A 27,790-nucleotide genomic window follows, 5' to 3' on the forward strand; every position below is an offset into this window, starting at 1 on the left:
CCTGCGTAACGCCGAGTCACATGTTGTTTTGCTCTTCTTAGTTCAGTCACTCGGTGCGCGATGTGTTACTCACTGTGCGGCGGGGACCGCGACGAGCCCGGGTCGCCGTTGGCAGCAGCGGCAGCGGCAGCGGCAGCAGCCCCGGGGGCGGCGCGGACCCCGAGTGCCTGGGCGCACCCCGGCACCCCGGAGCGCGGCGCAGCGGCGGGACCCGTGCGGCTGCGCGCGCCTTAGGCTCGGCCCCGCGGCTCGGCGCGGGGACCCCGACTCTCGGCCCAGCCCGCGAGTCCCCCAGGCGCCGCCCGAGAGAGCTCGCCCGGGAGGCAGCGGCCGCGGGCAGCCGGGCCGGGGGGCGGCCACCGCCCGCGCCGGGCATCCTCCGGGGCCCGGGAGCGCGGAGGGCGCTGCGCCACCGCTCGGGGCCGGCCCCCGCGGGCCTCCCCCAGCCTTCCCCACCTCTGGGCCCGAGGGACGCGGGCTCCGGCGGACGAACGCGGGGGGCAGGGAGCCGCCCCCGCCCCCCCACGCGCGCCCCCAGCTCCTCCGCGCCCGGCCGGGCGGCGCGGCCTGAAACGCCGGCGATGGCGAGCCCGCCGCTGCACGGGGCCCCCGGGCCGGCGGGCGGCGACGGCCCCAACCTCAACAACAACAACAACAACAACCACAGCGTGCGCAAGTGCGGCTACCTGCGCAAGCAGAAGCACGGCCACAAGCGCTTCTTCGTGCTGCGCGGGCCCGGCGACGAGGCGGCGGCGGCGGCGGGCGGGGGGCCGGCGCCGCAGCCGCCGCGGCTCGAGTACTACGAGAGCGAGAAGAAGTGGCGGAGCAAGGCGGGCGCCCCGAAGCGGGTCATCGCGCTCGACTGCTGCCTGAACATCAACAAGCGCGCCGACGCCAAGCACAAGTACCTGATCGCGCTCTACACCAAGGACGAGTACTTCGCGGTGGCGGCCGAGAACGAGCAGGAGCAGGAGGGCTGGTACCGCGCGCTCACCGACCTGGTCAGCGAGGGCCGCGCCGGCGACGCGCCCCCGGCCGCCGCCACCGCCGCGTCCTGCAGCGCCTCCCTGCCCGGCGCCCTGGGCGGCTCGGCCGGCGCCGCCGCGGCCGATGACAGCTACGGGCTGGTGGCGCCCGCCACGGCCGCCTACCGCGAGGTGTGGCAGGTGAACCTGAAGCCCAAGGGCCTGGGCCAGAGCAAGAACCTGACGGGCGTGTACCGCCTGTGCCTGTCGGCGCGCACCATCGGCTTCGTGAAGCTCAACTGCGAGCAGCCGTCGGTGACGCTGCAGCTCATGAACATCCGGCGCTGCGGCCACTCGGACAGCTTCTTCTTCATCGAGGTGGGCCGCTCGGCCGTCACGGGCCCGGGCGAGCTGTGGATGCAGGCGGACGACTCGGTGGTGGCGCAGAACATCCACGAGACCATCCTGGAGGCCATGAAGGCCCTCAAGGAGCTCTTCGAGTTCCGGCCGCGCAGTAAGAGCCAGTCGTCGGGCTCGTCCTCCACGCACCCCATCAGCGTCCCCGGCGCGCGCCGCCACCACCACCTGGTCAACCTGCCCCCGAGCCAGACGGGCCTGGTGCGCCGCTCGCGCACGGACAGCCTGGCCGCCACCCCGCCGGCCGCCAAGTGCAGCTCGTGCCGGGTGCGCACGGCCAGCGAGGGCGACGGGGGCGCGGCGGCGGGCGCGGGGGCGGCGGGCGGCAGGCCGGTGTCGGTGGCCGGGAGTCCCCTGAGCCCCGGGCCGGTGCGCGCGCCCCTGAGCCGCTCGCACACCCTGAGCGGCGGCTGCGGGGCCCGCGCGAGCAAGGCGGCGCCGGCGACGGCAGGGGGCGCCCTGCAGCACAGCCGGTCCATGTCCATGCCCGTGGCGCGCTCGCCCCCGGCCGCCACCAGCCCCGGCAGCCTGTCGTCCAGCAGCGGGCACGGCTCGGGCTCCTACCCGCCGCCCCCCGGCGCGCACCCGCACCTGCCGCACCCCCTGCACCAGCCTGCCGGCCAGCGGCCCTCCAGCGGCAGCGCCTCGGCCTCGGGCTCCCCCAGCGACCCCGGCTTCATGTCCCTGGATGAGTACGGCTCCAGCCCCGGCGACCTGAGAGCCTTCGGCGGCCACAGGAGCAACACGCCCGAGTCCATCGCCGAGACTCCCCCGGCCCGGGACGGCGGCGGGGGCGAGCTGTACGGGTACATGACTATGGACCGGCCCCTGAGCCACTGCGGCCGCCCCTACCGCAGAGTGTCGGGGGACGCGGGCCAGGACCTGGACCGAGGGCTGAGGAAGAGGACTTACTCCCTGACCACGCCTGCCCGGCAGCGGCCGGTGCCGCAGCCCTCCTCCGCGTCCCTGGATGAGTACACCCTGATGCGGGCCACCTTCTCTGGCAGCTCCGGCCGCCTCTGCCCGACCTGCCCCGCGTCGTCTCCCAAAGTGGCCTACCACCCCTATCCCGAGGACTACGGAGACATCGAGATCGGGTCCCACAGGAGCTCCAGCAGTAACCTGGGTGCCGACGATGGCTACATGCCCATGACCCCTGGCGTGGCCCTTCTGGGTGGGGGTAGTGGCAGCTGTAAGAGTGATGACTACATGCCCATGAGCCCCACTAGCGTGTCCGCCCCGAAGCAGATCCTGCAGCCTCGCGCGGCTGTTGCCGCAGCCCTGCCCCCCACGGGAACCGCGGTGCCCGCGCCCACCCCTACGGTGAGCAGGGCTTTTCCGGTGAGCGGGGGCAGCTACAAGACGAGCTCCCCAGCCGAGAGCTCCCCCGACGACAGTGGGTACATGCGTATGTGGTGTGGCTCCAAGCTGTCCATGGAGAACGCTGACACCAAGCTGCTCCCCAACGGGGACTACCTCAATATGTCCCCCAGCGACGCGGGTACCTCAGGGACCCCTCCCGACTTCTTCTCAGCCGCCTTGCATGGCAGCGGGGAGATGCTCAGGGGAGTCCCTGGCTACTGCTACAGCTCCCTGCCCCGCTCCTACAAGGCTCCCTACACGTGCAGCGGCGACAACGACCAGTACGTGCTCATGAGCTCCCCCGTGGGGCGCATCCTGGAAGAGGAGAGGCTCGAACCCCCGTCCAGCCCCCGGGCTGCGCCGGCCAGCAGCGCCTTTGTGGCGGGAGGTGGCCACAGCCAGCCTCCTCACCCAGTAGTGCCTTCGCCCAGCAGGCCGAGTGGCAGCAGCGGCGGCCGCCCAGAGGGCTTCCTGAACCAGCGTGCCCGGTTAGTGCGGCCCACACGCCTGTCCCTGGAGGGGCTGCAGACCTTGCCCAGCATGCACGAGTACCCTCTGCCGCCGGAGCCCAAGAGCCCCGGCGAGTACATCAACATTGACTTTGGCGACGCTGGAGCTCGCCTGTCTCCGCCCGCGCCCCCGCTGCTGGCTTCCGCAGCCTCCTCGTCCTCACTGCTGTCCGCCAGCAGCCCGGCCTCCTCCCTGGGCTCCGGCACCCCGGGCACGAGCAGCGACAGCAGGCAGCGCTCCCCGCTCTCCGACTACATGAACCTCGACTTCAGCTCGCCCAAGTCGCCCAAGCCGGGCACCCAGAGCGGGGACCCCGTGGGCTCCCTGGATGCCCTGCTGTCCCCCGAGGCCCCGTCCCCTTACCCGCCGCTGCCCCCGCGCCCCGCTGCCCCCGCCTCCTCGCTGCAGCCGCAGCATCCCCCACCGCCGCCCCCAGGGGAGCTGTATCGCCTGCCCCAGGCGTCCGCCTGCCAGGGCCCCAGCGCTGCCTCCTCTTCGTCCTCGGAGACCGGGGACAACGGTGACTACACCGAGATGGCCTTTGGTGTGGCTGCCACCCCGCCACAACCCATCGCGGCCCCCCCGAAGCCGGAAGGTGCCCGTGTTACCAGCCCAACGTCCGGCTTGAAGAGGCTGAGTCTCATGGATCAGGTGTCAGGTGTCGAGGCCTTCCTGCAGGCTAGCCAGCCCCCAGACCCTCACCGGGGAGCCAAGGTCATCCGCGCAGACCCACAGGGGGGCCGCCGGCGCCACAGTTCCGAGACCTTCTCCTCGACCACCACTGTGACCCCCGTGTCCCCGTCCTTCGCCCATAACCCTAAGCGCCACAACTCGGCCTCCGTGGAAAACGTCTCTCTCAGGAAAAGCAGTGAAGGGGGCGGCAGCGGCGTCCTGGGTGGGGGTGACGAGCACCCCATGTCCCCTCGCCAGCTGCAGCCACCGCCCCCCCAGCAGGCACGCCCATGGGTCCCGAGTCAGCCGGGTGGCTTGGTGGGCGTTCCCGGGGGCAGCAGCTCTCCCATGTGCAGGGAGACCTCTGCCGGCTTCCAGAATGGCCTCAACTACATCGCCATCGACGTGAGGGACGAGCCTGGGCTGTCACCGACCCCACAGCAGCACCCGCATCCGCAGCCCGGAGACAAGAGCTCCTGGGGCCGGACCCGCAGCCTCGGGGGTCTCATCAGCACTGTGGGGGGCAGCGGCAGCAGTGGGGTTTGCGGGGGGCCGGGACCTGGCGCCCTCCCCACCGCCAACACCTATGCCAGCATTGACTTCTTGTCCCATCACCTGAAGGAGGCCACCGTTGTGAAAGGTGAGGCCCTTGGATCTTGTGGTTGGCGGGTGGAAGCCGGGTGGGGGGGGAGCCCGTGGGCAGGCTCTGGGTTCACTGCCATTCTCTTCTCTGGTACCTTGACCTGAGCGCCCAAATACCGGACCAGCCTTCTTGTTTTGTTTTCCTTGGGGCTCTTCCCCTGGCTTCCTCCTTCTCCAGACACCAAGAGTCGTCCGGCGGTCTTGGAGTCGAAGGTGACGTTTCCCACTCAGGAGGCGCGGGTTTGTTTTTCTGGTCCAGCCCCCTCTTCCCATCGGGTCCCAGGACGGTGTCTTCCCAGGTCAGCTGCCCCACAGTGCCAGCTGCGGGTTCTTGACCTTAAGTTTGACAGCTGCCGCACCTTTTGCTTTGTTTTCCTGGAACCACGACCCACCTGGGATCTTTGTAGCGGCTCAGAGGTTATCACTACAGGTTTGCAAGTCATTTGGAAAATGAGTGTCCATTTTGGTGGTTGCAGCGGGGAACACTGAACCATTTTCTCTCCTGAGGGTCTGGAATGGGGACGGTGCCCGCGCACGGCAGGAAAGCGGCGGAGTCCAGGTCTACATGGCCGTGACCTGGTCTGAGCTAAACCCGGGTGGTGGGGTTGCAGAAGTTCTGACAGCCGAGGTCTAGGGTGTGGCCCAGAGTGCGCCTTCCTAAGAAGGCTGTGTTGATGCTGCTGGTTGGGGGGCGTCCTCTGAGTGCCCTGTCCCCCTGAGGCTCACCTGAGGAACTTAACCTCCGGGGCCTGGCCCAGACGCAAGCGGGGGAAGCCTCCAGCGGGCAGACCGCAGGCCCCGGGCCCAGGTGATGGGAACGTGCAGCGGGGTCTAGTATCAGTGCTTTAGGGAGAACAAGTGGAAGACGACCTCATGGGTCTTCTCTGGAACAACTGGGCGGGAGGGTGCCCTGTATGGTTCACAGACTCATCAGATACCCACGAGGAGGACGGCTGGTGGTGTGTTCTGAGGATCTCAAACTTCAGATGGCTGGGGGTGGCGGTGGAGAACAAGGGGGAGCCAGTGTTCGTTTCCTCATTTTCTTTGGTGGTGGTGGGTGGGCTGCTAGGCACGGAGAGGCTCTGGGGGAACCAATCCCAAAACGCAAAGTAGCAAAAAGGGTTCCGTAGCCTGAGTTCTGTGCTGGCCCGAGGTCAGCAGGCTGCCGAGGGTCCGAGGGGATGATCTCAGGGGCTTGGGGATCCGTGTGTGCCCTTTGTCCTTAAAACAAACAGAGTAGCAGAATGCCCCCTGAGTCCAGCATGGGGTTTAGAGTTTGCTGGGACGGTCGGTCCCTGGCGTTCGGAAGTACAGCGACAGGGTAAACAGGCAGTTGTCCTGTTAGGACAGGGGAAGAGCTGTTTGGGTTCATTTAAACCATAGAGTGAAAGAGGAGAGAGTCCTAGGGAGTTACCAGGAGCATAGAGCTGTGGCATCTGATTAGATCCCGTGGAACTGGTCGGAATGTATCCCGTAACCGGCGACTCTCCACTGAAGGTCACTGCACTTGGAGTTAAGTGAAGCCCTTGCAGGTACTTCAGAAAAATGGCTTGTGTGAGTCCCGGGGTGGAGGGAAGAGCCGCCTGCCAGGACACAGACGGGAGAAACGGCCCCTGCAGCACTGGAACTGGGTCTGGGGAGAGATGCATCCTCACAAAAAGTTCTTTTCGTCCGCCCAGATGGGTGTATAGGGTATATGCCCTCGTGAATGTGAAAGTACATTTTGCTGAAATCTGATTCTAATCAGAAAAGCAGCCTGAGAACATAACACCTTTTAGGCCTTTTGGGGAAGGAGGCAGCAAAAACCTGGACTGGACCGCGCGAGGCCCCGGGAGCAGGCTCTGGCAGCCGCAGGAGGAGTGAGCTGGGGTTTACGTGGCCAAGCCTGCAAGGATTCTAGGCCTTTCTGATAAAGGAGATACATTCGGGAGCGTGATTCGTGTACGATAGAATGACCTTTGCAGACGAGAGAAGATTCTCAACCTCAGGGAGGAGTCTAGTTGGAGACCTGATCTCGCTTTGTTCTGTTGGTTTTCCCACCAGTATAAAATTCCTTTCAACCTATAGGATTCAGGACTCTGAAACCGAAACAGCCGTTCACAGGCTGCACGCTGGCTGAACAGGGGTGAGGCCGGATTTGCTTGCTGTTTTTCCGGTCTCTGGGGGCATTATGGACGCCCCCTGGTAAGAAGGAGCGCCGGACTCTTTTGGAGCAAATAGAGAGCTGTGATCCGCTGCGGAGCCCAGACCAGTTCTTTAAAAGGACTGCATGCTCAGGAGATCCAGTAAAGGATGCGACAGGGACCAGGAAACAGGAAGGACAGGGATGTCGTCTTTATGGACGGGAACCGAGCTGTGGTCTGCGGAGAAAGGAACTCAGAGGGAACGTCCACTTTTCTGTAACTCACGTGCGCGTGTAGAAATTGGTTTGTGGTGCTCGTGAATAAAAAGTTCACAGGAGATAAGCGTCCTTTGAGAGAATGATTTATAGGGAGGAAGACTTGGAAAGCGATTCTTTGAAGATGAAATAGGAGAAGAACTTCCTGGGTCATCGCGTGCGCGGGCCTGGTGCTCAGAGGAGGCTTCTGTGTGCACACTGAGCTCCTCGGGCGCCCCTGCGGAGACGTCATTAATTATGCTGAAGCAGAATAATTTGGGGTTGTTTGGGTAGGGTTTGGCATTTGCATAAGTGGTAACAAAGATACTGGTTTCCTGCAAGACTGGATGGTTGTTTACAATAGAATTGGGGATGGTGGGATTTCTGTGCCTTAGCGAAGGAAACAAGTTAGTACACTTTGGGGTGTGTGTGTGTGTGTGTGTGTGTGTGCGCGCGCACGCGTTCTGGGTTAATATATAATAATATATGTGATACAGTAGTTATATATATTAACCCAGAACAAATAATAATTAAACTCTAAGTTACACACCTTACTTGGGAGCAAGGGAAGGGTCTTACTGCGTGTTCTGCGTGCGTGTGTGTGTGTAGAAAAATCCAACCCATTTGTCCGAGCATTGTTGTTTCAGAACTGGAACTAGAGTATGGATCTATTCTGTTTTAAAGCAGCATTTGAAAACTAACTGTGTACATTTTGTCCTATGATTGGAGGTTGCTGTATGTTGTAAAAAGTGCTATCTCAGTGTTCTGTTCCTCTGTCGTGGGATTTTATTCTAAAATTGGTTTTCGTGTATGTATAAGGCAGGTTAGATAAGAGTTACCATTGAAAGCGTGTGTATTTAAATTCTGTTTGCTAAAAGGACTATTCATCCATGTCCTATGGCCAGAGAGTCTGGGGATGAGAGGAATGTCTCCAAAGGAACAATATAATCACGATTTACGTTTGAAAGGATTGCCTATTGGAAATCTGAAAGCAAAGACCATGAACATTTTTAGAACTCCTATGAGGTCCCTTGACAAACCACATGCCCTTTGTTTTTCTGTTGTGTGTGGTCTCCTGCTTTGGTTGGCCAGCTCCTGTGGTAATAAGATAATAATGTACGGCGTCCTGCCCTGTTCCCAGGAACAGAGGACTCAGGTGCTAATGAAAACACACAGACTTTCGTGAATGAAAGTCACGTGACTTGGTCTACTTCCTTTATTGGAAGAGAAACCTTTATAAAAATAGTACTTCATAGAAGGAAGCATAGTATTGTGGAACATTAAACCAGGAATCAGGAAGCCAGGTTTCTGGTTGCTGATCTTAATGAGTCATTGTGGGACAGAGGAAAACCATTCAACCCCACTTTCTCATTTTCTCTGTCTGTAAAATGGGGTAATTATAACCCTCTCCCTTCCGTGTCCTTGGCTGCTGGGCAGTCCGGCAGAGCATAAAAATGAAGAACAGTTAAAGTGCCCTTCTAAAGGGCCCTGCTTATAAACCCACGGATGCCCTTGATACTTACTGCCTTGAAACCATGAGTATTTACAGGAAAGTCACTTTTGCCCATGAGTGTTCTTAAAAAAAAAAGCCAAAAACCTCAATCTGAAAATGGAGCTAATACCCTTTTAAGAAACATGTGTCTTTTTTGCTTCCTTGCTAGTTCCGCTCCAGTCCAGAAGAACCGTGTTTCCCCCCCTTTACTTAACTTGAGATGCTGTGCATAGATAATCATCCATTGCAGAGAAGCAGTGGTTAAATTACATAGGAAAATAACAGTTGAGGAAAACAGCGTCCTAATGCGGAAACTGCATTAAGACTGCCCTTTTGATTACCTTTTATGATTTGTTTATATGTAAAAGATACTGTCAAGATGAAAATTTGCAATTAGAATATACATCTTTTTTTGTTGTTGTTGTTAACGGGTAGTGTTGGCTCTCAGCATGGGGTGTATTGAAAGGAAACCAGAACCCTTCAACTTTGAGCTGCTGAATCCAGTGTTGGGCCTGGGTTGGTTCAGTTAGGGTCGCCCCTCCTGCAGTTTGGGGTTGTGTAGTTGTCAGACACCATAGGGAACCTCCGAAGTTTGCTGAAGGCATTTGCTCTTCCGCAGTCCCCTCCCCCACAAAAGGAATTCTCATAGATAATTAATGTTTTATTTTCTCTGGAGCTCTGTGGATTAAATGAATCTCTCTTTTTTCTGGAGAGGAGAACTTGCAGCAGTTTAACAAACAGCATGAGTATAATGGGTTTTCTGTTAAAATTCCCACTAAGGCATTTTCTGTAGAAGCATAGTTCCAGGAGCTGGTTAACTTTTGGTATCAGATTTGGCACGTGGAGAGGGTTCTTTTTGTTTTGTTTTGTTTTTTGGGTAGCGCAGAATCAAGTGTTCCCGTTTCACCTTAGAAACTTAAGGGAAAATGTAACTTTACTCTTATCTGCGTTGCCAAGTAGAGTGGGGAAAAACTCAGAGGGCAGTAGAGCCCCGCCCAAAGCCGGTTCTTCACAGGAGTCCACTAATAATAGGGGAATTCGCTGTTGATTTTGTTTAGTACAGACGGGGGTAGGATGTGTCTTTCTGTACGAGACGGGGACCGCATCTTAACATTGGCTTTTTAGTAAACAAATAAAAACAGAATGTTCTGATCTTCCCGCATGATCCGTAATAAGCATGTTATTGATCAGACCGTGGGTTTTCTGAAAACATACTCTCTGAATTTCAGTGGGGGAAGCTCTGTGTGTGTTTTACCTGCAGACTGAGTTCAGCGGGGAGCTGGGGGAGTCCTCGTCAGGACGGGGGAAATGTCGAGGCTGGACATTGCTGGCAATGATCAGATTGTTTCTCGATAGCCGCAGAAACTTGCTTGAACTGGGCGCAAACAGGAAAGGCACAGCAGGTTTGAGGAGAGGGAGCCGGAGCACACTTTGTAGGCTACTGTCTTGCTCAGTGGAAGCAAGCGATAAGGGGTCCTTCCGGGTGTGGTGGTCTTGCTGCTTCGTCGAATTCCTTGCATGGGAACACTGAGATAGATAGATAGTCACCGTGTAAAGGCTGTGTGTTTACAAGTGATAAAATCGGCAAGTTAGTGGTTCTGATTTCTTGGCGATTGGACTGGAATAATACTAAGTTTGCCTAAAGTTGCTTTTACATGTCCAGAGATGTGGTAAAACTCCCGTCAGGTGAACGCGTCTTCCAATTTGCCCTCTTCGCTTACGTCACACATGATGTAGATGCCCACAGAAGAGACTTACAAAATAGTCTTTGCCTGCTGTGCTTTTACTGAAATTTGGAATATTTGGTCAAACTTTGTGATAGATCAACTTTAAAGGTTCATAGCACCTTGTAAATACTGGGTTTTATTTTAGTGTTGATTTTATTGATTTATTTATTTTTAAGGTTTTACTTACGTATTTTAGAGATGTGGGGAGGAGCAGAGGCAGAGGGACAAGCTGACTCTGTGCTGAGCACAGAGCCCCACTTGGGGCCCGATCGCACGACCCCGAGATGGGGACCGAGTCCAAATCGAGAGTCTAATGCTCAAATGACTGAAGCCAGGGACCCCTTTAGTATTGATTTTTGAGTATCAAATTTTCCAGAAAGAAATATTTTGTTTGTGTGTGTAATGGGGTAAGGGTCGCCATGCCTCCTCTGGTCATACGCCAAGAGGCTTGATGTGAATTTCTTTTTAAATTGAAACTCGAATATTGAATAATGACATATTCTCTAATCATGTTAAAACTTTAAAACCGCAAGTACAATTAAAGTCTTACTGGTGCTTTAATCTAGCCCCACTATTGGTATTGGTATAAATCATTGTGTGAATTATTATAGTCTAGTATTAAATTTCAGTTTTTTAATGTGTAAGAAGGGGGATTGTGAAAGATTTCATTATATTATGTGATTTTCATAATTACCTTAAAATCCATATGTTTCTCCGAAGGATTTATGCTTTTCCGTAGTCCTAATGCGTAGCCTGTCGTGTTTATGAGTGTGAGATAGTGCTCTCTCCCCGCAAATTTATCAGTAGGTGTTTTCAGTCCATCTTTTGCCTCCAGTGGTGGGTAACTGACAGTCCCAGAGCTTGATGGGCAGCTGCAGCTGGAGGTGGTGACAGCGTAACCATTATCCTGATCAATATTGAAGGATTATTGTGCGTCCCTATCCCCTTTAGGTCAGAGGAATTGTTTAAGATCCAGAAAGTGTTTTCCCACTTCATGGTGGAGAGACATTTTCCTACCTGTAGTATCACGTAATGCCCCAAAACCCAGCTCCGGGACTCGCCAGGTTCCCCGAGCCGAAAGGAGGACTGTTGGGAGGCCCAGCGAGCGGTCCGGCGGCGACCTGGGCTCGCGTCCTCGTGCGCTTTTCCTCCTGTCCTGTCGTCTCCTGGTCTGTGCTTCCGAAGCTCCCAGCCAGTAGTTACGTGCGGACCTGACCGTGGACCTGCCCCGGCAACTCTCCCGGGGACTGTGTGGTGTTTTGTCTCACTTGGGGATAGTTACTTCATTTTCTCTCTTTTTTTCTTCCGGGTATTTATTCATTCCCAAGGAAATGTGGGCAGGTGAGCAGGAGGTAGCCCGCAGGGGGACGGCACCCTAACTTTTTTACACCAGTGACACGCCCGCATTGTGAAGACCTTGGAATCCGACGGGTCTTTGACGGCTGTCTGTCGTGGTGTGGCTGGCGTCATTCATTGTGTTGGGTTGTTGGTTGGTGACGGGTTCTGGGGGTTTCCAGGCTGGCTTCCCGGCGCTCTGGGGGTCTGCGGTAAGGAGAGCTGCTGTTCCCCCAGCTGTTTTTACTTCAGCAAAGCTGGCTGTGCCTTCCCCTCGAGAAGACCCCTCCCCGCCCTCCCAGCCCCACACGCACTCAGACTCCTTCCTCGAAGCAGGGGAGAACCCGAAGGGATGGAGTTCAGTGCGTTTGAAGGGAGAAGGGCTGGGAAGTGTTGGTATAATGTAACTCATCTAAGGTTGTGAACAGGGAGCCTGAGGGAGGTCAGACGTCTTCTCCAAGGTCACCATTTAATTGGTTGGTAGAAATGTTTGTAAATAGTATCAAGAAAGAATCGAGTGTGCGCTGTCTCTGTGGGTCCTTTGTGTACTGATGAGTAACTTTGTTCCGGGGCTGTCATTCGCTGCAGAACAGCTCAGTGCTTGTAGAAGTGCTATCTGCCTGTCTTACTTGGGGACACTGTGTTCCACGCATGGACTAAAAGGTCTGGTCACCAGAAGTAGGGGACACACTGAAGCGAGGCTGTGAGCTGTCAGTCCGGGAACGAGCCTGCTCACGGCCATGTGGGCAGTGTTTACTGTGAGGCAGAAGAGCGAAGGTTTGGCCGATATTCAAGATCATGTACTCACTTGTTAAAAAAAAAAAAAAAGAAAGAAAGAAAGAAGAAAATTCCTGGCATAATTCAACTGGAAAATCCTCTTTCATCTGGGGAGACAGACGTCCTTGATCTCCGTGATGGGTTCAACCTGCACAGTGGTCCTGGTCATGGCTTGAGGTGTCTTATGATGTATTCATTCTATAAGTGAAATATCATAATCTCCTCATTATGCATAAGTCCATTAACAGTTTCCTAAGAAATGAGTCATTAACCTCTTTAATGATGAGTGTATTTGAAAACTAACCAATTTAGAATTTGCCTAAGGACCGATAAGTGAACTCATCAGTTTTTGCTAGGTGGTGATCTTCTGGACACTGGGTTCTTTCACGAGTGCCTGTCTTGTTTTCAAGACTTTTTTTTTTTTTTTTTTTTAATCATGTAACTGAAGTTTTACACCAGGAAAAGTGGTTTTTCTACCTTCCTAAGGATGTAACTGCAACCCCATTTTCCGAGGCATTAAGGGAAGACGTCCGCCAACGCGAGTTCAGAAGCTGTCCGTAGTTTTAAGAATCGTAGTGGGGATCCGTGGGCTTGTGCGGCTGTGGGTGACTCGGTTTTGTTTGCATGAGCTGCTGGTCCCTCGCGTCCTCAGAGAGCCGACTTCCATCCGAGCAGATGGCAGCCTTGGGCCCACGCGCCTGCCTGGTAGACAGGGAGACCCGGTAATCTACCCAGCTGCGCGGGACCCGGGCCGCCTGCCGCGGCGGGGGGGGGGGGGGGGGACTCAGCAAAACAGGGGCCACTGCTCTGCCCTCCCCATCAGTGCAGCTTTTTGGGGAGCAGGGAGAGCAGTGTTCAGAGTGCCCTGTCTCTTTGCTTCTGGGTCTGAGGAGTACTTATCAGGATAAATAGAAAAGCTGACCCATAAAGATCGTGGTGTGCCCCTCTGTAGGGAGTCTTCGGAGATAAGCTCAGCAGTCTTTCCCTGGGCAAGGTTTGGATCCCTTCCATAGAGCACCCCTGGAACAGGCACAGCTGCCCTGCCAAGTGTGCGGGATGGGGGCACGGGGGATGCCAGCCAAAGTAGGGACCGCAGTGTCTCCCCCCCACCCCATGAAGGCCGGGGATTCCCAGGCCTGTTGGAGAAGCCACGCCCACACCCCCTGGGGCTGGGGGGTTGGAGGGGGGGAGTTGTCTGCACTGAGGGGTCTGACCAGTACCTCCTCTCCTGTCCCCAAGCTGGGTGTCGGGCACCTGGTGGGTGGATGAGTTGGGGGAATTGTGAGGTGGGGAAGTAGTTTTGGAAATAGGCTAGGATGTTCTTACTAAGTTTGAAAACTAAGCAAATCATGCTTTAGAAACTCTGAGCAACAAGCAGGGTTAAACCAGGCAGGGATTAGTGTGTGGAGGGTGCAGCTTGATTTGGTCGGAAGGTGAGAAGCGGAGGCACGAGGACATCGGGACACTGTGGAGCTCCTGGACCCCTCGGGCGGGCGAGGTTGCTAGAAAGCAGTCAGTCTTACGCAGCAGCCTGGATGCATGTTTCAGAAGATACATCACTCAGGAGACCAGCAGTGGGTGCTTCTGTTTTATTCTAACATGAGAGTAGCGTTTTCAGAAATTGTTTTCTGGCATAAATGTGACCAAAAATAGCGCTTTGTGTACACAGATGAAATGGATTAGCTACTCCTCCCCTCTTCCGGTTGTATATATCAAATAAGTTCGAAGACATGTCTTCAAAGAGTTTCATTTGTTTGCTGAGTAGACTTCTAAATGTACAGTCAACTGAAAATGTTTAGGTAGGATTTAGCAAAATATATTAGTTGCAACACTGCTGCATTTCTTCCTTTTTAGGATATTGTAAACCCGGAGGGTACAGTTGTATTATAGTTGGCATCAGAAAACTAACTACAGCTAGTTCAGTTAAAAAAAAAAAAAAAAGAAAAAAGAAAACTTAAATGATGCATGGTGTGGAAATATTAGATATGAAAGCCTGACAAACTTCTAAACATTAATGAATTTAAAAACATTCTTTAGCTTTTCCTTACTTTGACAGTTTTTCAAATGAGCGCTTTCTTTTCAAGTTTGAAGTTTGTGTGGCTTCCAAATATAATGCCAATTTGGTATTTGGGGTCTTATCAGAATTTTAAAGAGGCAGAAGAACTGACTCACCTTAATTCCATTCTACTTCTTATCATTATTTGCAGTTTAGCTTATCAGTAGGGCTGGTTTATTAGTAGCCTCCGTTCCAAATGAAATAACCCCAGCAGTAAAATACCCCAAGTTTCTCTGGCATGGAGCATTTAATTAAGTTCCTAGAATAACTCAGGGTGATAAGCATTCATCTCCACACTCTGGAGTCTGTCCTGTTCCGCTGGAATGTTCAGAATTCTTCGGATCTTAAGCCATTTCCTAGAGTCAAAGATGGTTCAGCCGTCACTCGGTTGAGGTTCAGTGCATCCCAATGTCCAAGTCCTCGCAGGGGCGATGTGACTTCAGCCTCTGTTCTCGGAGCTCCCCACGCCTGCTGTTCCAGGGGCACTGCCCACAGCACTCCGAGAGGTGGGTGTCCACCCTTCACGGGGGCTGGCCTCACCGAAGGTTCTGATGGGGGAGCATCTCCAGCGCGGGGCCCCTCCCCCCACACCCTGGGGTGACCTCTCAGGATTCTGGATCGGTTTTTGGCTGGGGTCTGAGCTGCTCGGTGTAGCTCACTCCAGCCCGTGCCCTGGAACTGTCCCGGGATCTTTGTGCCCAGTCTTCGCTGTCAATGGGAGTTTTCCAGAAACCTCCCGCACTAGGTTAATGGCTTCCCTTTCCTGCATCTTCTGCTTCTGCTCGGCCCACCACCCGCTCCTGTTTCACAGAGCGCGCTCTCTTCAGTGGGGCTGGTGGGAGTTCTTTCTGTGAGCTCATCCTTGACTGTGCAACCCCCAGGTGGAAAGCCCACGTTTGAAATGTTTGCGGCGGCTGCTTGCACGCCGGGTGCCCTTCCGTGAAAAGTGAACCTGGAGATTTTTAGCCACTGTCCTAATAATTTCCAAATAGGACTGTGTTTGCTTAAGACCCAGCTATAACACAACTTTGATGGAGTGCAGGTGGATCTGAAGCCCTTTATGAATGCCTAGATCCTGTCCTTTTATAGACCTCGTGACCTAGCTGGGAAGGCCCCTCTCTCTCCTGTGCAGAGGAGGGTCCCGATGGCCACCAGCATCCCTCTCTGCTCATGGAGCCTCTGGGACCTGCCGCTGCTGGAGCCCCATCCTCTGCTACGGTGGCCACTCTGGCTGGAGGCGGGCAGTCCATCGGCTTGGCGGCTCTGTGTTACCAGCCCATCAGGCTGATGTGGGAGGTGGTTCCAGGCAACTTTCCTGTGCTTTTACCTTTTAGTTGCTCATTGGGAGGTTGGGGACTTCACCTAGGGGCTGCTTGAGAGAAGGAAGGGCAGTGGGTATCCCTGTGCCCAGGGACAGTGGCAGAAAGGTCAGGTCAGATCTGCCTTCAACTTGCAGATTCAATCCAATTGTTGAATACTTTTTCATTACAAAGATGCCAGTTGTTACTTGTTTAACACTTAAAATGTTTCAGGTGCTCGAAAAATATTAAAGTGTGGGTTAAAAAGAAACTGGTTCGGTTTCCATGCTAAAAAGAAAACTGAAAGGTATTCAGTCTTCAGGTCTATATTTGAGAACTAGAAGTAAATGTAATTTTGAAATGGGTTCAGACGGTGAAGCATTGCAGGTAGTAACAGATGCTCCAGAAAATAAACTGGGGAGGAGAGGGGAAAGGGGACGACTTGAAGGTGATGAGGAAGCAGGTCTTGTAGCGGTTTGGGGGGAGAATCCACATATGCAGAGGGAACAAATAGCCATGCAAAGGCCCTGGGGCAGAAGATGCTGCCATATTCCCTAGTGAGAAATAGAAGTGGATCTGTGTGACTGAGGAGGGAGAAAGAAAGGCAGAGCTTATCAGGCGATGAAAGAGGTGACAAGTGACAGTGACCTGTAGGGCCTGGTCAGCCGTTGTAAAGCTGTCAGCTCGTATTTAACAGTATAAAAGCAGAGTAGAATCTTCGGAATAACACAGCATTTAAAAACCTTCCTACCGGAGTCATCTGATCCGTTCATCTTGTGGTTTTTGCCTGGTGAGGGAGATGGCTTTGCTTCTCCAAACTTCTCCAAACTAGCAGAGAAGATGGCAGAAGCCCTTAAAGTGTGCTGAGGCCCTGCGATGCCACGGGGTGCAGGTAACCGAGATAAGCAGCCAAGCCCTCCGTGAGGAGTCACATACTTGGTTACACAAACGTCTGCAAAGCACCTTAGAACTTATAAAACGTTTCTGAACGAGGTCGAGTGCTCAGGACCTCCTTGGAGGGAGGTTCTTGTTGTTCTTCGTTTTAGAGGAAAAACCTGAGGCTGGAGAGACCCCCTGGGCCTGGAAGGTGGTGTGGCCCTGGTTGGTTTGCTGCTGCCTCGTGCTGAGTCTTCCATCCGACGCAGTGGCTTCTCTGGGGTGGGGGGAGAGGCCGTCACCCTGACAAGACAGACTGTGGCTGAGTCGGGAGCTGGGTCAGGGCCTCGTGGGGTCGCTTACGATGGACCCCGAGCTGTGGGCCCAGCAGGCTCTGCTTGCCCCAGGGAGTGCCCGGCTCTGGCTGTGCAGCGGACTGGCTCCGTCCTCCAGCCAATGGGAACCAAGTCTTCCCTGTATTCCTTGGCCAGAACCCCGACAGGACAGTGCTGGTGCTGAGTGAGCTGGGAGCTACGGCCCCGGGGCGGGGGGTGGGGGGGAACCCGCGGCCACGGGGAGGACCCGCCTGCCTCAGCCTGTGTGGGAGGCAAATGCACATTTTGCACGTGGATTTGTGTGCAGGTACTTGTAGCTTCTGTGGTTCTCAGACTTGACGTAGCATGGAGGTCCGTCTTCAGGATTTAGGTTTGTTTCACTTAATTTTGGTGAACTGTGTACAGAGTACGGTAGCAGACACAGACCGTGTTCGGCTCCTCCGTCGGCCTTCTCCTGATGGCTTGCGTCCCTGGGCGCAGGTCCTCCGCTTGGGGATGCTCTTGCCTCGTCCGGGCCAGAAATGGGAAATTTCAGTTTTCGTGCTCAAGTGTGCGTGCTAGAAAGTGCGTCTGTGCTCATGGGTCTCCTTGATTTCTCTGGGGCCTAAACTCTAAAGAACTTACTGTGGAAGGCCTCATGGCGGTGAGTCGCGGGAGGGGGAGGCATCATGTCCCTGAGTGGCCGTCCAGGCCGTGTCCAGGGCCTTCGCAGAGATGCGTGGCTGAGGCGCCGTGGACTCCACAGCAGATGGCCGGCAGAATCCCACACCCCAGCCCCTGGGGGTCTCGCTGTCGCAGGCAGTGTTCAGAGTGAAGCCGTTTTTTTCCCATTCCTCTTGGGCTAGGCTACTTCGAAGCCCGATTGTGGTCAGTTCAGTGCAACAGGTAGAAATTGCAGAATGGCTTGTTGCTCTCTAAGGAAAATCGTGAAAATAACCGTTGTTTTTCGCTTAATTCCTGTGGACTGTGTGTCACCGAATCCTTGTGCTGGTACCTGTGAGTCGGAGGAAATGATTTGCGTGGGTGGCCTGTTGCGGCAGGTGGACCGCGCTCCGACGTGTGATGGAACCGCGGTGAGAGGCTCTGTCCGCTCTGTCACAGTTTTGTCATTTTGGTCCCTAAACAGGTGGCTAGGAAGGTGTGTGTCTTTTAAATCCATTCTAAAAGTCCTAGAGAATTCTGTCCCGCTTGGAGGGACTGGGGATGTGACCAGGCCGGTCCGCGAGCCATCCAGCCTTCTCGCAGTGGAAGGAGAGATGTCTTCATACCCAGTGTCCTATGTCCCCCTCCCCAAGCTTTGAACTGTTGGGGAAGCTGTGTCTTGCTCTGGTCAGCCGTTTTGCTTCTTCACTCGGCTTTCTTCTCGCCAGAGGAGAGGGGAGGGTGAGAGCCTGTGGGCTCCTGGCCCCAGTGTGCCGCGTGTGGGCGGAGCTGGGGCCCTCCATCCCTGCGGGAATCTCTCCCTTGCCAGAGCACGGCAGCGGCAGCTCTCCTGGCTCTGGGCATGTCAGCCGCGGCCTTGGCCTCCAGCAGGCGCCCGGGGCCAAGGTGTTCAACTTGCTCGTCCTCTTGAATCTCCCAAGAGGCCGTGAGAAATCCCAGGCTGGGCCCCTGACCAGAGCCTGTCCTGTGGGAAGTCCTTCCCAGCAAGCCAGCATGGAAGATGCCCACCGGGTCGGGCCACTGAGTTCTGCACCGGTGGAGAGCCCTTCTTCTGTGCAGACACCTGCCGTGAGCGGGTCCGGCTCTGGCACTCTGGCACTCTGGTGGAGAGCACACGCGGCACCCCACCCTGCCCTAGGTGCTGTATGGCTGGGAAGGGGGGTTGTGGAGGTGGACCCCCCGTGGGCTGGGGTGGGGCCGGGGCTGGGGGCAGGAGCCACCATTATCCTGTCCCCTTTGCCCTGGAGGGCCTGGCCGTGGGCAGCTGTTGTCTCACGTGATGTTACTTTTCAGTAAATGAACTTGACAAAGATGGTTTGCAGCTTAGCCTTGGCGTTTATCGTTCCTGGAGCTTGAATAAATGGTGCTTCCTCTGGGTGTGGGTCTCTCTCGCGTGCCGTGGAGCCTCAGTGCTCATCTGCGGTTTGCTGCGCTTCTGTGCATAAACCGGAGACACAGAGGCCCATGCGGGTGGCCCCGCCGACCGGAGCCCAGCTAGCTGTGCGCTTCGGGGTTCGCTGTGTACCCGGAGAGGCGTGGGTGCCTGCCCTGCCTCACGCGCCTGCAGGGGACCTGCCCACGGGGGGACGGCCGCGACCCCGGCCCCATCCGTGCGTTGGGTCCCGCAGCGAGCCGCCGGCGTCCGTGCTGCGCTAGGAGCGGGCAGCTGTGACCAGCCCGGAGCCACCCCGAGAAGCAGTTCGGCTTCTGTCTGCTTCTGTGCAGCCACCCTGAGGCTTACTCACGTGGCTCCGGGAGCCCCTTGCCCTTGTTTCTCCGCGCTCATCGGTTTGTTTGCTGCCTTCGCGTCCAGTCCATGCTGTTGTCCGCGGGTGGGGCTTTGAATGCGGAGAAGTGCCCGGACGGCCAAGAGGTCGCGGTGGGGCGCCGAGCCCCGGGAGCGCCGTGGGGGGACTCGGGCTGCTGGCCCAGGGCTGCGAGTCTTGCTAAGAAGTCTTTGTAGTTCGCAGGGACAGGTGGTGACAAGCAGGTGTCGTTTACAGGAGCTTGGAAGAAAGCTAAGGGACCCAGCCGCAGGGCGCAAGTCAGGCCAGTGGCATGGGGTCCTCTGCTGCAGAAACTCAGGTGTGTTCTGGACTGTGCTGACTGCTTTCTGTGTAACCGGCCCATGTAAAGTCTCCTTTGGTAGCTTCTCCGTGGCCCAGGGAGGAACTCCGCGCAGGACCATAAGGTCCCCGTTTTTAGAAGAAGGAACGGATTGGTCAGTGCTGGATCCTGGGCCCCAGAGACCCTGACTCCGGTGGGACCCGTGGCCATCCACCCCTACGGCGTACTGAGCCATTGGAATGGCATTCGCTTCCAGGGGCTGGGGATGGCTTGACCTGAGTCACTCCTAAGCTCCCAAGATGCTCTGGAGATGAGCGGTGGTGGGAGTGGGCCTGGGCGCAGCAGGGCAGGGCCGTCAGCCTTGACTTCGCTGGGGGGTCCTGCCCCTGAGGGCTGGCTGCCCATTCCCACCAGAGCCTTTAAATGAGCTCAGTTCTGAGCCCCCGAGAGACAGCAAGGACACCCCGTGTTATGAGCTTGTTAGGGACAGGGAGGGCGTCTGCGGGGCAGCCGGGGCCGCTCAGGCCGTCAGGCACGGTTGTGCACGTTGGTGCACGTGGTGCCCGTGGAAGCTCCTGGCTAGAAGGGAGATGGCTGGGCAGGGGTGAGGCGGGCCGGGGGTGGGGGGCAGTGGATTCCAGAATCTTCCTGGTGCCATTAAATGTGTCTTTCTTTTTTCCTGCAATGAAAGACGAGTGTTTTACTGCTTATTCTCTATTTTTAATACATTTCCAAATTACAGTATTATTGTTAAATGTAAAAACCGAAGTCTATTTTAGAATCCTCAGGCCATCCCTTTTTAACTACTCTAAGTCTGTTTCCTATTCAGTGATATTATAGAGGGGATCTGAGTTGTATTTGGCATAATTTCAGACTTGCAAAAAACGCTTATTTCGATTTCCATAATAAAAACAAAAAAGGGGTGAAATCATAAAGTTAAAACAACCCCCGTAGCAGTTCTTAAGTATTTAAGTATTTGAAGGAGAGAGACGTGCATTAGAAGTGAGATACGAAAACAGGATATTTGGGGTGAATATATTTTGAATAAATTGTTGTTGTACATGCCTTAATTTTGAACGAAACACATAATATTTAGGTTTGAGAAGTTCAGGTAACAACAATGTAACCAACACTTTTGTAGTCTACATAAAATACACATTCTTTATATCAGCGTCAACGCGTAAGCATAATAACGTGTTAAATCCGAGGAGAGGATGACACCGTTCACTGGACACGCGCACTTTTAATGCACGTGGTGTCACTGGGCCCAGCGTTCTTGCTGTTCCATAGGGCAGAAGCGTCGTGCTTCTGTTCCTGTTCTTAGATGGCCCCGGAAAGAGAAGAGACCTGCGCGAACATATTGTGAGCTCAGCTCTGTTGAAGGTGGGTTGTGTTTCGTGATAATCATACGCACGCAGGGCCGACGTGTTGTGTATGGAGAACCGAGCAAGAGGAGCCACGGGTAAGGGAAGTTAATCCCCAAAGCGTGCGGGCTTCATAAATGAGTGCGTGACTTGCTTCGTCCTTTTCAGCAGGGCCTGTAACAAGATAGCGTGGTTTTCCGTCCATGGTGTTGCGTTTCTGAAGGACGGAAGCTTGCAGAGAATCTCCAGAGGGAGAATCCGTTAGTCTCCAGGTGTAACGCACAGATGGAAATATATATGGTGTTATTTTGACTGCTTCAGCCTCCTTTGTCCTCAAAGTTTTCCTCCTGTCCAGGGGCAGGCAGTGCTCTAGGACCACTCCCGTCTGCTGTTGAGTGCAGAAGCAGCCCTCTGCTAATGAATGAGCCTTTGCTCTGTTCCAATAAAACTTTATTTACAGAAACAGGCAACAGGTCAGATTTGTCATACTTGTGGACCTCTGCCTTAGAATGCCTGTGTCTCTCTTGCTCTCTCGCTCTCTGTCTTGTGAACTGAAGAGGTTTTTCTTTTCTGTTGGGCCTCAGACAGTCCTAAATATTCGTTCTCCTTTAGAAGAATTTTTTTCCCCTTTTTTTTAGCTTTCTGCCTGTGAGAGATGGCGTAAACCACATGGGTCTTTATTTCAAGGTAATCCACTGAAGCTTTAGGAAGGGCCACCAAGCATTATACGGGATGCTGGGGACAGGTGGGGTTTGAGGGCTCCACTCCCCTCCTCAGAGGGGAGGAAGGTGTGTGTGGCCGCAGCCCATGGCCCGGGCAGGGTTTCATGTCACTGGGGAGAGTTCTGGAACGAGCCCTTGGGGCTGTGTAAAGAGTGTAAACTCCAGGGACCCCGTCACAGTCACAGACCCTCTCTCCCCCTCCCCAGCCCCACTCCTCTGTCCTTATTTGTAACAATGGACAGTGACGGCCCCAGCGGAGCAGGGAGGGGCCCCAGGGGACAGCTACAGTCCATCCTTCACTGCTGACCAGTCTCTGACGCTCCGCCATCTGGTCAGTACCTAGGAAGGTCTGACATTTCATGGTTGAAGAGCAGGGTCCCCCAGGACTTCAGGGGGACCTGCCCCCTGGGCAAGCGTCCTGTTTCTCCTGCACTGTTGGACGCCACTGCCTCGCGTGCAGAGGGTGCTCGCGCGGTGGCACAGCTTGGAGGAAGTGTGCGTCGGACTTCTTACTGACCAGCACGGGAAGGAAACACACACGTGCGGTGGGAGTCTGCTGGGACCCCCAGCCCGGGACCCCTGGGGGCTCTGGTGTGCGGTGATGAACACAAGGTCTCACCTGAAGGTTTAAACGGGAGCGAAAGGAGGAGAAGCCCCCTTTTCTGACCTTCCAGGGCTAGACCGTCTCGTCCTGTCTGTGCTGTGTCATTTCCATCGGGTTTCAACTTGGGGCTGGGACATTTCTTCAGCAGCAGCCGTCAGGATGCAGTGATCTTGCTTGTCGGTGGAAACGGTGATCTCATAGGACAGACGGTTCGAAGTCTCTCACGAGTAGGGTTGGTGAAGTAATTCACTGCCTCCGTTTGTCCTGGGGGAACGTCTTCCCTAGTTTCCTTTTAAATTGTGTGTCTTTCTTTTTTTTCTCCCATTTAAATGAAAAGTTCAAGTAACCGTTTTTCTTAGAATCTCTGGCTTGTTTGTTATCACATTTCACCGTACTTTTTTTTTTTTTCCCCTGCTGGTATAGTCAGGAGAGCTTTGCCTTTAGTCAAGTGCGGAGATACTGTATTATCAGGGTAATTTTTCTAGGAATTTCTCATGTAACTGAACAGTTGATGTTCTCCTGTAAGTCTGTGTTTAACATCAAAGGTTTAAATGGGCCAAAGGGCATGTCTGGGCTCATTGCAGGTTTCTTTCCTCCTAATCATAGTTGCCGCTGGAAATAGAGGTTTTCATTTTGAGAATATGTTGTTTCTTTGTCACGTAAGTCGTCCTCTGCGACTCTCCTAAGTGCCTGCAAGGGTTAAGTCCGGTCGCGTTGGGTCCAGGTCGGGTCCCTGCCGCTGCGCTGGGAGCTCCCTGCACCGTGGAGTCGGGTGTGGGGCTCTGTCTGCGTGGGGCCCCGGAGGGGGGCCAGCATGGGGCCCCGCGCGCACCCCCACCCAGCCTGCCCCGGGGCTCCGCGTGGAACGCAGGTGGGCACGAGGCTCTCTGCAGAGGGAACCGGGGCCTCCCTGGGCCGACTCGCCACCACTCAGGGCTGGGCGCTGAATTCTGGCTCTGCAACATGGACTGTGAAGCCACCCGAAACCCACAGACTCCTGAGAAATCAAAACGAAAACATCTTGAGCCGGAATGTGTATCGGAAATGCTGCTTGAATTAATTTGCCAGTGCAGATTTCCCCGATTTATCTCTAGAACATTCTAGACCCGAAGCACACCATAGTGGGAATCCTGGAGCTCCGCGCACCACGGACAACACACGTGGCAAAGACCCTTCCCGCTTGTTTTTATGACAAGGTCTTCAGTGACTGTTTTCTGTTTCTGCCGCTTCTTTTTGTAGAGCAGAGCAGACTGAAGGCGGAGTCTTTAATGACACGCCCTTGCTTATTTGCCTTCTGATTGCTCTTTTAATTTAAGAAAAGTCCCGGGATTAACCGTCCTCCCAGGAATGAGGGTGCCAGGCGCGTGGAAGCTTGTCCTTCCTGCGGCCATCCTTTGTCACAAGACCGGGAGTAGCGGGCCAGGTGACGTGTCCAGCGGAACAACTTAGATCTTGTTAATGCAAGGTTTTTTTTTTTTTTTTTTTCTGAATCAGCTAATTTTAGGGCTGTGCTTCTGGGAATGGGTTTCTTTCCAAAGCAGTGTCTAAGCCGCAGACCAGCACTGTGTGTGATGATTTGACAAATTCAACGAATGCCAATAAGTCTAAATTCCCTGGAGACGCGTACCCCCAGGACCGCACCGGATACCCTGGCGATCACATTCACGGGCAACGTGTGGTTCTCGATGTTTCTTTCTTGTTTTGCTGCTACACCTAATGGGCTCAAGGGGTGTCTTCTGTCCTGGTGAATATTCTGTGTGGAGTGACCATAAAATTCATGATTTGTACTTTGCTCCTAGTAGAATTAACATAATAAAGCCCATGAAAGTTTGCTGTATCACTCTTAGAAAGCATACGTACTTGCAGGCAAGGATGTCAGGTTGGTCATGTTAGAAGACTTTTTTCCTAGTCTGGATGAAGCAGATCAATTTTCAGGAGAGATCATTCAACTTCCTCTGAAAGTCAGTAAACAAAGGAAGAGGCTGATGTGCTGGTTCCCAGGCTCCGGGGGGGGGGGGGGGGGTGGAGCAGAGCAGGGTGCGGGGAGGGGGGCGAGGGCCAGCCTGCCGATCTGCAGCTCCATGTCTGGGAGGCCGCTGCCTCTTGACCCTCGGAGCCCCGGTGCCTTTCCGTTGGCCCCGGCGAGGGCGTGTGGGAGCCGAGCTCCGAGCTCCGGCTGCTTCCACTCCCTGCCCCCGGGGGCTCCCCCTCCCCCAGCAGCACCCCCAGCCTCAGGGAGGCCCTGGTCCTGCAGAGTCACCACCTGCACAAATGCAGGAATGAAAGCCCCCCCCTGCTGTCCTCCGTCACTCCTCACAGCTCACTGACAAAGCACAGAAGGGAAGGTTTTGACAAAATTCGCCCAGGGATAAGGTCCGGTGTGCCCTGGAGGGGCACTCCCGGAGGTCCGGTGCTGGGAGCTGGGTCTCGGGATGGAGCGCCCCCTCCGCCTGCGGTGTGCAGGGCCACCAGGCCCCCGAGAGTCAGCTGCGTGAGCGGGGCATGTCCTGGGGGCGGCTGCTGCAGGTTTCTGGGACTGTCCTTCCGCGCGGGAGATGGAGCGACGCACTTGCTTCGCGGTTCTCGAGGCGGTGGGTGTGCGGTTCGCAGGAGACAAGTCCACCACGCTTGGCTGATCCTTAACGGCAGCCGCTACCCCAGACCTTCGTGTTGGCGGATCCAGTGCCCCGAACATTCGCTCGGGCCCGCCAGGGACTCACCTCCCACTCAGAGCCTCAGGACAAAACGCGAGCTCGTTTCTGGGGAGAGTTGGGAGTCCGAGATGGAGTATGGCAGTGCCCGCGGTTGGAGGGGTCCCAGCGTTCAGGTCGGGCCATCACACGGGCTCCCGCGGGGACGACGAAGTAGCGAGGGGTGATGCAAACAGACCACTCGGCAATTTGATTAAAAAGCCAGGAAGCTTTGGGCACCTGGGGGGCTCAGTGGGTGAAGCGTCTGCCTTCGGCTCAGGGCATGATCTCCGGGTCCTGGGATCGAGTCCCGCGTCGGGCTCCTTGCTCAGTGAGGGGTCTGCTTCTCCCTCTGCCCCGCCAACCCCTGCTCATTCTTGTTCTTGTGCCTTCTCTCTCTCCCAAAATGAATAAAATCTAAAAAAAAAAAAAAGCCAAGAAGTTTAAAAAGAAAGACAGTTTGCTATCAAATGGCAAAGTCTCCAACTCAGTCTGTCCACTAAAGAGCACAGGCAGTTAAAAACATGCTGGAAACGATGAAAATTAGGAACAGGTTGAAGTTTGATCCTTGGGCCTGAAGGCAGGAAGCTGTTAGGGCGGGTGGGGGTCCCACGGCTGCGTCATCAGTGGGCTTCTGCAGGTTCTGGGGGTCAGTGACCTAACCTGGCCCGGGGCAGCGAGGCCCATGGGGAGGGTGTGGGACGACAAGCATGTCCCTGCAGTAACGTGTGTGGTCCCCGCCGTTTTCGGAATGGGATACATGACCCAGGCGGATGGTTTTCCGAGGCAGTTGTAGAATCACTGCCTGTCCCATGTGTCTGCCAACCCCCGATGGCATGATTTCCGGGACGTGCTCCTGGGTCCTGGTGTCCATCCTCTCGTGAGCTTTCCCCCGCAGCCCCTGCTGAGAGCCGGGCCAGCAGGCTGGCCACTGGCTCCATGGCTTCTGTCCCCGAGGGCAAGGGCAGCGTCCTGTCTCTGTGTCCAGTCCAAGCCTGGCCTCACCAGAGAGCATGCATGGCCCTCACAAGTCACTAGCCCTGGGCTGTGCTTCCAGGGGCGTGGAGTGTGTTTGCGGGGGCGGGGGGGTCACCCACCCTAGAAAACACAGTGCGGAGATGGTTCTTCCCAGAGTGCATCATGCTTGCAAGTCCATCATGGTTGTGAGGGGACTTTTTCTCACTCAGGATGGCTCTGTTCTGTGACAGTCACCACTGACTTCTTTCCTTTCTCTTCCAGAGTGAGGATCTGTCTGGCTTGATCACTATGACGTCACACATCAGAGAATGACATCAAAGGAGGATGCTCAGCGTGGGGTTTTTTTGTTCTGTTTTTAAATCTGAAGCTGCTTACAATTTTCTTTTGGATCTGAGCAATGACTAGGTTTGGGAACATCTGCGACTCTATTAGACTCTGAATCCACAAGACGAGGACGCTTGCCCCTCCTGGCTCCCGCGGTGGGGGAGGGGGGCACCCATCACTCTGCTGTTCGTGCTGTGTTTTGTTTGTTTGTTGACAAAATTCACCGAAGAAGTTACTCTCAAGAAAATTGGATGTTCCCATTGGCCTTCTAAATCACGGCCAGTGTCTTAATTTCTTCTTACTTTCATTTTGGCAAAGCAAATCGCTCCCTCGGCATGCTGGGAGGTTCTACCGATGCCCACGGAGGTGGTGAGCTCTGGCACTTGCTGGCACGCACTCAGACCTACCACAGTCCTACCTCAGTTCCAGGTGAAGCCGGATTTGTGCGGCGGGGGGGCTGGCGGGACCTCTGCACGTTGCTGCTGAGCGCGGCTCGAAGACGGCCCTTCAGCCTTATTAACTGGTCCCAGGACGCATCTGCTCCGTGGGCTCCAATCCAGGTCCCTGCGTGTTTACTCAGACAGAGCCCAGTGTGGGGCTGATGTTTCTCGACGGAAAGGCAGTTTGGGATTGGACTTCGAAGATGGATTGATAAATCACGATAATGATGTGTAACTGAAGCAACCTACTTTTGAAAAAATCATCAACTATATTAGGGAGTTGGGGGGGGGTTGGGGCAGGGGTAAATACCTGTTTTTCCCTTTAACAGACTTGTCGAATCTTCTCTCTGTAGATGTTTCTGTAGGTACTTCAGACTGCAAAAACCTTTGGTCCTGTTCACAAGCTCAGATGTCTCTGCTGTCCTTAACCTTGAGCTTGCATTTCTTTAACCAAAAATTCACGCAGGCATGCTAGCGATCCCAGGGTGGTCACGGCTTTGGCAGATTTAAAAGAAAAAAAAAAAAAAAGTGTGTTATCTTTACTCGATGCTGTTGTGGCAGCCAATGAGGCTGTCCTGAGCAAGAGTTAAAAAAAAAAAACACACACACAAAAACTCAAAAAAAGACAAGGGAAGCAAAGAACTTGGTAGAAGAGCTGTTCTGGCCCCGGTGCTGTTAAGGGAAGAAGAAAAAGGAGGAGACAAAAACCTCACGGTACATCGGACTTGTCGAGAAGTTCCCGACAAGACTACCCTCATTACGTGTTTCCAGTGTTCGGATTTCCGCAGGTGTCGCCCACAACTGCTGACCTTGACCAGCAGAATGTCCTGTCACCGCGCTGCCCCCTTGACGCGTGGCGGAGGGCTGCCGAGCCCCCTCCCACGGGCACGTCCGCAGTGCCTGTGTGCTGGGGATAGTCCTCATTCATTGGAGATGGGAGCTTTTTTTTTTTTTTTTTTTTTTTTTGGGAGAAAAAATATATATAAATATATAGATATATATCACTATAGAATAATGCATTAATAAAATGAGGCTTTTTAAGAGGAAGACCAAAAAAATTCAATGTCTTAAAAAAATATTTAATGGCAATGCAAACG

General features: G+C 54.9%; 1 protein-coding gene across 2 annotated transcripts; it reads left to right on the forward strand.

Annotated features, from left to right (window-relative positions):
* Positions 1-34: 34 nt before the first annotated feature.
* On the forward strand, positions 35-27,695 carry IRS2 (insulin receptor substrate 2). 2 transcript variants are annotated; one of them, XM_059143938.1, is made up of 2 exons: positions 35-4,566; positions 6,636-7,364. In XM_059143938.1, the coding sequence occupies exons 1-2, from the start codon at positions 582-584 to the stop codon at positions 6,695-6,697; spliced, it is 4,047 nt and encodes a 1,348-aa protein (XP_058999921.1). In that variant the 5' UTR covers positions 35-581; the 3' UTR covers positions 6,698-7,364. The 2 variants fall into 2 exon arrangements, with proteins under 2 accessions (XP_058999921.1, XP_058999922.1); XM_059143939.1 differs by lacking the exon at positions 6,636-7,364 and adding an exon at positions 26,191-27,695 and having other exon boundaries at positions 36-4,566.
* The last annotated feature ends 95 nt before the right edge of the window (positions 27,696-27,790 follow it).

This window comes from Mustela lutreola, chromosome 13 (genome assembly GCF_030435805.1).
Source record: "Mustela lutreola isolate mMusLut2 chromosome 13, mMusLut2.pri, whole genome shotgun sequence".
NCBI lineage: Eukaryota > Metazoa > Chordata > Mammalia > Carnivora > Mustelidae > Mustela > Mustela lutreola.